Here is a 12,092-nt window from a genome sequence, read left to right as displayed (position 1 = left end):
GCAGAGACAAAATGTAAATAGGTAATAATATGCATAAAATGTTTTTCTCTTGTCCTCTGGACCTGATCTATGTTTGCTCTGTTACCAGCAAGGATTCAAGCAAATGACTTCCAGACGCCCTTCAGAGGTCCCTGGCAACCTAAGTTATTCACTATAACTCACTCCTTGCAGGAATCTTTTTGTCTCTACTGACTGTAGTAACTAGCTCCAATTTAGAACTCTTAGATTCACTGTGAGATGAATCCTACCCTGAGTTTATGGAAAGAAAAATTGTGTACGTAATTCCTGTTGGGTTCCCACAAGCTACTTAGACTTTGAAAGCATTAAACCGTTTCCAATCTGGCCTTGCCAGGTGTGGAGAGGAAGTAATGAAGAAGAAGCAGCTTTGTTAGCCACAGGATGTGGAAGTTCAGCTCCTGATCCTGTTGTTGCTCCAAACAATGTGATAACTACAGTGTTTCAGTCTCAGGATGCTCCTGCAACAGGTTTCTCTGCATCTTTCACAAGCAGTAAGTAATATTAAAGCCAGATGGCTGCTTAATTGGTCCATTTGGGATTAGTTTGACCTGTGAGTAGCAATTCAGACCCCTGTCCAACAAGGCATTGAAGTCTCTGCCCAGATATGTAAACCAAGACTTTCCATGCTGAATGCAGTGAACCCTAGTGTCAGACTTGCCCAAGACGCAGCTCTAATTTTTTAGTTATTCTCAGCCACCTTTGCCTTTTCAGTGTGCTGAAAAGAATGAATAGGCTTTACATTTTAAAAATTCATAGTTAAACTGCATGGAAGCTAAAGCTTTAATTTTATTAAAAAGACATTTCTTTAACCATGGCATGTGCTTTGTGATGGTCAAACCCACCAGAAATAGAAGAGAAAAACTCAGCTCCTGTTGGTTTGCATGGGTTTTTTTTTGTAGGATGTTATCAAAAGAAACCACTTGCCCTTCATGGCATTCAGATTAAAACAAGAAACTAAGTGCTTTGAGGAAAACACCATTGGAGCATATAGAATACTGAATTGAAACCACTTTTGTTTTTATAATGTTTGAACTAACATTGTCAGTAACATCTAACAATCTCTTGGTGGACACAGTCACAGGCTTTGTATGCCTGTCCCTAATCTTCTACCAGCATTTCACTGTGCACTGCTATCTTTTAAGCTTTTGTCTTAAAAAAGAGAAACAAAGGCCATGCAAATCATTAGGATCCAAAGGAGCTCCATGAAAATGAACTGTTCTGTGTGCCTGAAAACTTCTGGGTGGTAAACCTTTCCTGCCTCTCCATATAGCAAAGCAATCCAGAGGTGGTCTTACAGCAGACTGCATTCTCCTGGGTGTAAGGCACGAAACAAGAATGGCACCACTTACACTAATGTGGGCATTTTCAAATAAGGCTGAACTGCTCCTGTGCCACAGTAACCCCCCCCTCCAATTCAGGCACATTTGTATGTAGTAAGAGATTTTGAAATGTGCAGGCTCCACATCCACAAGAACAGCAGTGCTGTGTCCTCTGGTCAGGGGCTGTGGGCCTATGGCCTGGTCTTATCCAAGAGTGTGACACTCTAAGTGGGAAGGCCCCCACTTCCCAAGAAACACTGCTCTGGGTATGTGTAAAACCTGCTTTTGCCATCATGGTATATGATATTCTCCCTGTTTTTCTCACCAGGAGAGGTGAGGTCCTTTTGTACATTATTGGGTTTCTTACTGTAAACCCAGAACAGTATTGTCACCTGGATTATAACTGCTTTATTTATTTGTTTGCAGGATGTGGAGTAAATTTCACCAGCCCTCAAGGTCGTATTGTTTCTCCAAACTACCCTGATCAGTATGATAACAACCTGAACTGCAATTATATTATAGATCAGGGACCACAGTCACTGGTCATCCTAGAATTTGAGACTTTTCAATTGGAAGGTAACTGCTTCTTCATAATTTAAGTATGTATTATGAAGTGTAATGTCTTACTTGAAAACACACAAGTCTTCTATCATTGAAAATCACTGATGATGTAATTTGCTGGATTTCTGAAAATCTTTTACAGACAAACATTTATAGTTTTCAGGGTTAGGTTTTGAGTCACTGAAGTCTCCCAGAAGAATGAAGAGAGATTTTGCCTATTGAATATTTTGCAGAAATAATTTTGGGATTTACCAGTTACTTGAAATATAAAAGTGACTGTGGCTAATCTGGGTCTTTGTTCCTGCCTGCCTGTTTTTTTGTTTGCCCTTGAGTCTTACAATCTTTTTTTTATCTTAGGCCAGCTGTTTTGCTTTTCAGTGCATCTGTTCCTTAACTGATAAAACAGATATAAATATATTCAGATGTTTTACAAGGATGTAAGAACACAGAAATGTGAAGTTAGGTGAAAGACTACAGCAGTGGGAAATGCTTTAAAGTGATTACCCTGTACATACCAGTAAAAAAAATCCCTCTTGTGATTATCAAATTTGGCAGCATTTAGCCAAGTATAGTATCCTGATCACATTGGTGTGAATGGTAAAGCTTTCTCAGCCTTGATAAAATCATACTTTTTTGTGTGGACATGCCATGATAACACAGAGGAATCAGTGTGTCTAAATTACTTTTGTGGCATCATTATTTTTAGGCCATCTTAATCTGGCAGTCACCAGATTAATAATTTGGTGCTAAATTGGGTTGCGTGATTTGAATTTTTCTTCAGACCCAACAACAAAGGTAGAAAACAGTATTCTTTTATTTTTAAGTTTCCAGACTGTTTTGAATTCAAAAGAATTCTGGTTCAGACTTAATTTCGGTCTGAGATAAAAATTTGTTTTGACTATGATTTTAGCTGAAATATTTGTTCAACCCCTAATACAAACCACTGCTTTAAGAATTTTTTTAAAATAAAATTCAAACCACAGAAATTATGTAATTTCTTCATATAGAAGACACTGTTATTCAGCAAACATAATAAACATCAGGCTGAATCAGATGGTGCCAATTATGACAACTCTTTGAGTACATTTACTGATCTGCATTCTGTCTGAGCATTCAGTTAATTTATAAATGGATCCAAACTTGTATTATCAAGAGAGTTAAAGCAGAGAGGTAAGTGATACAGACATAATAATAAGCATAGATCTACATAAAAACTAAAAATATTCTGTTTCTTGCAGGGCAATTTGTTCCTTTATTTTTATAGGCTTCCTTAGGCTACACCAACTAAAAGTCCTTAGTCACATGAAAGAACTGTGGATATGAGCTAATAGACATCTGGTTAGCAAAGAGGAAGTATGACACTCTCTAGTAGTTGGTTACTAATATTTTTCACAAAATCTTAAAATACAACCCTGAGGGTAAAGAAAGATCACCTGGGTTTAAATTGTAAAGAAGATTGAAACCACCATCTTGAAAACTATCATTGCCAACATGAAAACTTACTCAGCAGTCACATTGACTATATTTAGCATATGTGCCTAAGGGTTTCCAGTGTAAACTCCATTAGTTCTTTTGCAAAGGTAGGACAATGTTTGGCAGCATCTGTTAAAAACATTTCTAGTTATTCCATATGCAAGGAAGAATTGTACCTGCTTAGATTATTGCTCAGAGTGGCCTTTAAAATTTTAACCATGCTATTACAGATGTTCTAGACTGGGTTTTAAAGTTAACTGCATGTCTAATTGACATAATTTATTAACTATTTGACCTCTCAAAAGAAATCTAATTTTTTTCCCATAGTTGTTAGGTAAAGAAATGAAATATTTAAAATAATGCCTGTAAAGCATGCATATCTCATTGATTTGAACAGGTTATCTTCTCCAGAAAATTAGAAGGCAGAAGTTAATAGTCTATAGTGCAGTGACACATTGCTACAGAACAGAATGACTTAATGGGTTATTCACAGATCTCTGCCTTGTAGCAGTTATGTTTTCAGTTATGATGGGATGCCTCTTCTGATTTTAAAGAATGACTGAGGCTGGTAACCCACAGCAGTGATTTTGTCAGTATCTGGAACCAAACAAACACGTAATGCATGTACTAAATATTAAATATGTATTAAGCCCTATATATAGCAACAAACGGAGCAAGAGAGAACTCACAAAAACTGCAATTGTGATTTTGTGATCAAAATTTCTAAACTGTCTGCTTCTTTGTAGGTAGAACAATTTTTAATCTCACTTTGAGCCCCTGAAAATATACATCTAATTTGGATACCCACCTAGATTTATCTCCTAGTGGTGGAGGAGGGCTTTAAACTCAGAACCAAATGTGTTGTGCAGGTGAAGTGAATTACTTTCTGGGAGCCTCTCTCACTCTCTTTACCTATTGACCATTGCAGGAAGCCATAAACAATAGCTTACACAAGATACTTGAGATCTGGGGAGGAAAGCATAAGCAAGATTAACCCCATGAATGGAGTTTGGCTTTGCTTCTGTGATTTTCTCGCAGTGTTCAGGATGTTTATTCCTGTGCCAAATTGAATATGGTCATAGAACCTCTCTTTTGATTTGCTCGTTTCAGGAAATTGCATAACTTGCCACTTGCTTCTTGTACTGCCACTTGCATTGTTATGCTTGGTTATTTTATAAAGAACTAAACAAACAGGGGTGAGTTTGTTATTCCAGCCCAATTTCTGCAGTGATAAATATCTTCCATCTGCCCTCCCTCCCTGGATCAAAAGTCTACAAAAATCACACAGAATTAGTAAAAAAACCTTATTTGTCTTTCTTGTTGGACTTACTATCTAAACAGTAATTAATCACATTCAATTTCTTGTCCATTAGATTTATTCAGATGAACATCCTGACAAATTATTCTCTAGGACAGCTACAGTAATGTATTATTACGTGTCTGCAATACTCTTCAGGTGTGAGTATAAAACACAATAAAGTCAGAGTCCCAAATAACGGAAAAATAGGAAGATGGATGTAGGCTTCCTGCAGTATCTGCTTTTAGAATTCTGTAGTATTTATACTATTTCCACACACGACAAATTTATACAATGTTGATCTGAAAAATGTTTAAATAACTTGTTTATTTCTCCTTTAAAAAAAAACCACGTCAGCAATTTTGCAATCTGGGATAGGGTCACAGCTTTGTTTTGTAGTCTGTTCTATCTGCTTTCTCAACTGTTACTAGGCAATTCAGAAAACAGACAAGTTTAGCAATAGATTATTTTGAAATAGAATATATATGAGAAAGAATTTTAATTCCTTGCTTTCAAAACAATATATTGTGCTACAGATCTGGTTGATATATTGGACAGTGGTATGTTTCTAGGTAATACTTCTACTTCAGTAATTCCTAACTGTATTGCCATTTATATCAGAAGCTGCTGTTGTGAAAACAAAGCCTCATTATTTTTAGTTTTCCAGCCTTTAAACAAAAAAGTTCTGCCTCATTACTAAATGAAACAGAATCTATGACTAAAGACAGAGAGATAGGAAGAGGACATTGATATTACACATTGATATTAGTGATCAGATAATCAGGGCCCCAGATTTGGTCAAGATTTTTGTGCCGGCATCATATCAAACAAATGATTTTACGGACAACAATGAGACTGAACAGAAATTTCTGCGAAGTGGAAAGGAGACAGCCCAAGGCATACTTCAAAATGTAATGTAAGGATAACTGAAGCTCTTATCATGTGAACTTTGGAGACAAGGGTCAATGTTGCAATACTCAATGGTGCCAAGAGATGATAAATAGAGCACAGATAAATAATAAAAGGCCTTGAAAGAAAATGCATGCAGCAATTCAAAGAAACAGGGATATGTTCATAATGTCAGCCCAAATAAATGATCTCTCCAGAAGTATTTGCAAGAAATATTGTCAAGGCTAGAGGAATGAAGGATACAGTGGAAGGATAGAAAAGAGTTTATCTTAAAGATAGTAACTGGAAACTTACAGGGTCATCAACAGAGAGAGAGCAGTTGCATCTCTTCCTGCAAATGAGATTATACAGAGCTAATGTGGAGATAAGGAGCGCAAGACTGAAGATATCTCATTGAATCCTCATGGCTGAATCAGAACAGAGGATACAGTAATACCAGAAGGATGAGCAAAAGCTCTTAGTAGGCAAGGTTTTATGAAGAAAACCAGTGCTGGCTATGTGGAAAGTGCCTGTCAGCTCAAAGAGGATGTTGGTCTGACATCTGGCTAAGAACAGATCTCTGGAGACTCGTGAAAGCTATTTCATTGTAGTGTAAGGGACAGAAATTGGTCTAGAAAAGATCTAAGATTATATCATTAGAGGAAATAAACCACAAAGAAGAACTGCAGATGATGTGCTAAGTATGTGTAGAGGCTGAAAGTATGACATGAGGAGGATCTGAATCTGGGGAATATTTACAGAATAATGCATTTAGATTGATGAGAAATTAAGAAAAGTGTAAACAAGAGAATGAGTTAATGGATAAAGATGAAACAATGATTAGTCTTACCAGGATTTATGAGTCACAAATCATATTGGCCCAATATTGGCATTGGGAAAAAAAGATGGTTGACAAAGGATTGTGAGCAAAACATTTCCATTCCTCCAGAAACCTGACTACAAATGAGAAGCTTAAAACTGGGGAAAAAAATAATTTCAAGGATTCAATTCTTCCCCTGGACTGGGTCTATATAGTTGTTGCTCCGCAAATCACGTGTAAAATATGCTGCTAACACTTCTGCACTCTATGTCCATGCAGCCCCAGCACTCCTGAGCAGAATTTGTCTTTATGATGGAGTGAGCATCTTCAGTGGGAAGAGCACAGCAGCACACCCTCTCATCACTCTCTGTGGCAGTGAGCTCCCTGCCCCAGTCAGCGTCTTTGGACCAATGCTGCTCAACTTTTACACTGACTCCCACATTGTAGGCTTTGGATTCCAGGCTAGATACAGAGCAATTGGTGAGTATACACTGTTCCGTGTTTTACATGGTAGAAATATTCTGGATAACGGTTCCTTGTAGGAAAGCTGTACTTCTTTTTGGGAATAGCTTAGATGAGTGTAGATGGTACATTTTCCCACTGCATTTGCTCAAAAAAGTTCTTCTCAGGACCAGGACATGGCACCATTTGGTGTGTATTAACACACTGAATGATGTGTTACTTCACAACTCTCATTTCTAGACTTTCCATGGGACCAAGTCAGAAACCAAAATATTTTCCCTTTTCTGTAGAAAAAAATGCAACCACTTTTGGCAGGTTTTGGTTGGTTAGTTGGTTGGTTGTTGTTTGCATTTTCTAAGGAGAAACATCACTAGTTTATTTAATTGAGCTAATTTTAAAGATTTTATCACTTACAAGAGAATGGTCTGGTTCTCAGTTGTACTAAAATTACATGATACAATATGGGAAACAGAACAGGTAAATTTACACAGGTATATGTCTCCATTTGATGACCCTCTTTCAATGCCAGGAATTAATGTAAATAAAACTTGGTATATAGATTTATTTTTATTTTTAATGACTATTTTCACCAAAACTCTTTTGTCATGCACAAGAGATCTCTTAAGTTTTAAAGAGGAAATGTGAATTCCAAAAAGAAATTTCCAGCTGAGTCAAATATAAATATCCCAGAAGACTGATTTTATGTGCAAAACCAGTTTTAATATTTTCTAGGTTTAACTGGTAGAGACCACTTTTATGTTCGAAAGCATAATTTTCTAACTGCAATGAAAAGTGTGAATTTAACTTTGGTATTTCCCTTAATGCATTCCTCGTGTTCAAAGCCACAGCAAAAAAGCGTAAGGCTAAATTCTTTATGTGAAATGAATGGTCTCATAGAGATAAGACAGAGGGACTGGCACTGAGAAATGACAATGTGCAGTTACTCATGGAAAAGACCTTCATAACTCACTCAAGTCAGTTGCTGCTATCTGACTTGTGACTTCTGACATTTGAGAAGGATAACTGGAGCTTTATTAGCTTGTTGTTGTATACAAAGCAGATTCTGCCAATTAACATTCCTCTTCCCCCTAGCTGCATTGTTTGCTGCAAAAAGATTAGAAAGGCTCCCCACTCCTAGTGTAGAATAATGCTGATTCTTTATCTTCCCAACTCCTATCTTTTTTCTGCCAGTTCTCCAGGCTGCCAGTCTGAGTTGTTGGGGGCTCTGCATCCAGCAGCACCCTGTATGGAACTGTCTTTTTTAAGTTGGTGGCCTGGGCAATGGCATCTTCTTTAAAACATGAAAAACTGTGTGTGACTCTGAGCTTATCAACAGGATGCAGGGAGACTTGGAGAAACTTTTTTTTTTTTTTTCCCCCTACGTTTAAGATTATAAAATGAAGCCTGAAGCTAACAATGGAGATTAGAGTTTTTGTTCCCTGAAGTGCTGAAGCTGGGAACAAACATTAACCACATCCTGGCTTCATTTGCATCCATGGTGAGAAACCCTGAGAAGCCAAGCCGTGCCTTGAGTTTAGAGCTGCGCAGTTAACTTGCTTCTCAGCCAGAAAGCAAATAATCAGTCCTCCCACACTGCTGGTGAGTCCCAGCACAGGGTGAAGTGGGGAACAGGATTAGTGATACCTGGAGACTCCTCTGTGCATTTCTGTGCAGAGCAAATGCTACAGCAATACCCTTGCCCTGACAGAGTATTGACAGATTATGAGGCTCTGCATATATTCATTCCAGAAACATCAGAGATGAGAGCTATGAGAGCAGTTGTGGCTAATTAGAGGCTTCCATGGGCTCAGGGTCTGGGTAAAGGAATATCTTTGCCTGCATATCAGCCAGGTTTCTCTTGGCAAGCTAGAAAGAGTGCAGATCTATTCTCACTCATGCTGCTGCATGAGGCACCCATCCCACCCTGCAGCTCCCTGGACCTACTGCAGGACATTTAAAATCAGTCTCAGTCTTTTCCTGCACAGTGCCAGTGCGATTTGGTATGGGTTAGTAACAGCCTGTTTCTGCAATGCTAATTAGTCTTCCACTTCAGAGCACAACCTGACAGACATCTCCCATTTCAGTTCTAGGCATGACAGTGAAGACTGCTCCAAATTTATCAAGGGTCTTTCTTTCCTTGTGGGTAAACTCCTGAAGGAAATATGAGAATTAGGACCAAACTGGTATTCAGATACTAATCACTCTTTTTTCTGTTTCCTCCACAGCTTGCGGTGGCATTTTCAATGACTCTAAAGGTGTTATCAGCAGTCCAGCCCATTCAGTTCTTGATTATCACAACAACATGAACTGCTCATACTACATCACAGTTAGAAATGGCAAAGTAGTAGCCCTGAAGTATGTGATCCAAATTCAGTTTATCATTAAGGGAACAGGGAGGTTTCTGATTCCAGTTAAAGCAGCTGTTATTGACAATATTTTCTGTGACTCTCCTTTCCGAGGTCAAAGCTAAACTAAAATAAGAAATGGTTACTGAAGTAATGTTTATCAGTCTCAAGCTCCCTTCCATCTTTCTTTTTAATTTGTTATGCAGAAAAATAACAATTTTAAATTCCCACTTTGGTTACCAACAAGACTAAGAAATTGTAAAAATGCAGCTCATGCTTTTTAGTTAAATTCTGTCAGCCTTTGAGAAGTTTACACAAGAAGAATAATAATTCTTTTAGAAGGGTAGTAATCACTTTATAGCCAAAGTAAGAATACCCACCCAAAATAGTGTATTTCTGAGTGCATGCTGTCTTGCCTGAGAGAGGGATATTATTGCCACAAAATCTTGCCGCTGACAAATTAAAAACTGATCCATTCTTCAATCATATGATTGTGAATTAGAAGAACATTTCACAGCTAAGAGGAAGAGTCACTGGCCTGTACTCTGCACCTGCATTTTATAGGCCACTCATGCCCAAGGAATTGAGCTTGAGCAATTGCAGAAGTGAGAGAAGGGTGTGTTTGCACAGAGCAACCTACTGGCCATAGAAAGCTGAGGTGTGCTGACAGCTTGCCTTGCAAGAGGCCCAGAGGGTGAGGGTCCCAATTTCTTTGAGGCTTGTTGGCTGAAGAGTTTTGCCATACATTTAATAGTTGCTTGGTTTATTCCTGAAGAGGATACATTTTGCCTGTATATGGCTTTGGCTAATGCTAGTACTTGGACCTTTCCTCAAACATTGAAACACAAGTAACACAGAAAATGAACTGAAAATATGATACCTAAGGCTCCAACTGTGTTTTACAGATTCAACAGCTTCCAGCTTGAAATATCTCCCTCCTGCTACAAAGATTATGTGGCAGTGTATGATGGCTCAGATACTCATGCTCCTCTCCTTGGGAAATTCTGTGGCTCAGAATTGCCTCCAGATATTAAGAGCTCCAGTAATAACTTGTTCCTGGTGTTTAGCACGGACTTCTATGGAGCAGACAGGGGATGGAAAGCATCCTTCAGAGAGACCTTTGGTAAGTGTAATATCAGACTCCTAATCTGCTGGTAAGTAATTTCTTTTGGTGAGGAGCAGTTGTGACCTCCCTCTCTAGGGGTGCGTGAAGCAGAAGAATGTTTCTGATTTTGTGAAAATTGAGTGAACTAAGCTAAATACTAGGCTTATGGGATCCCTGCATTCCAGTCTGATTCTGAACTGATCCCCTTCATTCTTTGCTGCCCTTTCCCTGCCTCTCTGGAGGTATAGGTGTTTCTTGGGTGACTGAAGGCCCAGCAGTGCCCAAAGGCCTCTCTTTTGGAGGAAATACAACACCACAAGAATTCTTGGTTGGTGGTATACTAAAGATGCCTCCTTTCAATCTATGTTCAATTTCCATTTCCTTCAGTTTCCCTCACACCTAAAGAACTAAAGTGTTGAGGGTCAGTTAAGATTGTGGTTCCACACCAGGCATCACTGTCCTGATTTCTACTGATTTGTGAGATCATTCTGATTACCTGGCCATAACATAAATGGGACCATAGTAAGAAAGGCACTGGATGCCTTTTGTTTTGATGGATGCAAGAATAAGGGACAGAGTTTGATTATTATGTTAAAAAAACAGTTTAAATTCAGTACTCCACATATAAGATCAAGGTGTAAAAGGAGATTTTTATTTTCTTATCTGAATTGTTTGGAGATGGTAAGCAACAAGTTATTATTATGTGCCAATTGATTTTATGTCATCTCTACTACTTTCCTGTATAATTAACTCCTTGTCTTTTGTGGTCTAGAAAGAAGTAATTGTCTGGTTTGCAAAGCTGGCGCTCAGACAGATCAGAATGAAAGGCCTTTGTGGCAGAACAAACATAGTCTTCTGCTGAGTCATTGAATCCCCTCCCTACTCCCAAGCCAGTGACTTTCTCATTTGATAGTCTGAGAAAGTATTTACAGATAAGGAAAATAACTGGTTCTACAGGCTTTGCCAAGGAAAATATTCCCACAGAACCTCATAGTTATTACTATCATTAACTCTTCCTTTGCTTCACTCAAAGTAATTGCTACAAGAATGCTTGAGACCTTGTGAATGGTCTTTAAGTCTTGTGAATGGTATTCCAGGTAACCTAACGTTGATTCATATGTTGCTGTCTTTAAACCCTGAAGTATCAGTTGTTATAGATCCCCTACAGCCTGGGTTCGTATTTTCAGGGTGAGATCATCAGGAATTCCCCAAGCTCTTCCTCTTCCTGTTGGCATTTAATCAATTTGTTTTAGCCACCGACTTTAGATTAATTTGTGCAACTTGCCAAATAGTCTTCTTAAGCACACAACAGAACACAAGCCAAGCTCTTCAAGTCAGTACCATGCCTGATAATTTCCTAGAGTGAGAAGCCTTTTACAGATAAACATATTCATAAAAGGCTTTGACATCTCTTAGATGTTTTGGAGGGACATTTCTGGAGGCTCCCAAGGAAAAAGAGGTTAAAATGTTGCATGGTTTGCTCATGAGTTGCAAGTTATAAAAGATGCCCAGGCGGAGGTATGGGTTGTGTGAGAGCCTGTGGTGGTGAGCTGCTTAATGGTCGGTCTTCTCTCTTCACTGTGGGAAGCAAGCCACAGGAACTAAACCACACAGCCATTAGCAAGGATCTTGGCAGTCCCATGATAGTACAGAATAGCCAAAAAGTAGAAAAGCATATTATAAAAGGAAAACATGAGTCACATCCTATAAATGTTTCCAGTTTGGCTTGCCTAAAAAACAGAGCCAGGAAAATCTGTGACACATCTTTGTATTATGAGGTCTGAGATTATGCTTCAAATAAAAG

General features: G+C 38.4%; 1 protein-coding gene across 1 annotated transcript in view; it reads left to right on the top strand.

Annotated features, from left to right (window-relative positions):
* Positions 1-12,092, top strand: part of CUBN (cubilin) — a 140,885-nt gene that overhangs the window by 114,026 nt on the left and 14,767 nt on the right. The window contains exons 55-59 of the mRNA XM_040062708.1: positions 353-509; positions 1,764-1,913; positions 6,656-6,856; positions 9,064-9,193; positions 10,089-10,306. Of these exons, the coding sequence (XP_039918642.1) occupies positions 353-509; positions 1,764-1,913; positions 6,656-6,856; positions 9,064-9,193; positions 10,089-10,306 (856 nt within the window). The remainder of the gene's footprint in view (positions 1-352; positions 510-1,763; positions 1,914-6,655; positions 6,857-9,063; positions 9,194-10,088; positions 10,307-12,092) is intronic.

Source organism: Hirundo rustica, chromosome 1 (assembly GCF_015227805.2).
Source record: "Hirundo rustica isolate bHirRus1 chromosome 1, bHirRus1.pri.v3, whole genome shotgun sequence".
Taxonomy (NCBI): domain Eukaryota; kingdom Metazoa; phylum Chordata; class Aves; order Passeriformes; family Hirundinidae; genus Hirundo; species Hirundo rustica.
Note: the sequence above shows the minus strand (reverse complement) of the source record. Positions and strands in the feature narration are given on the sequence as shown.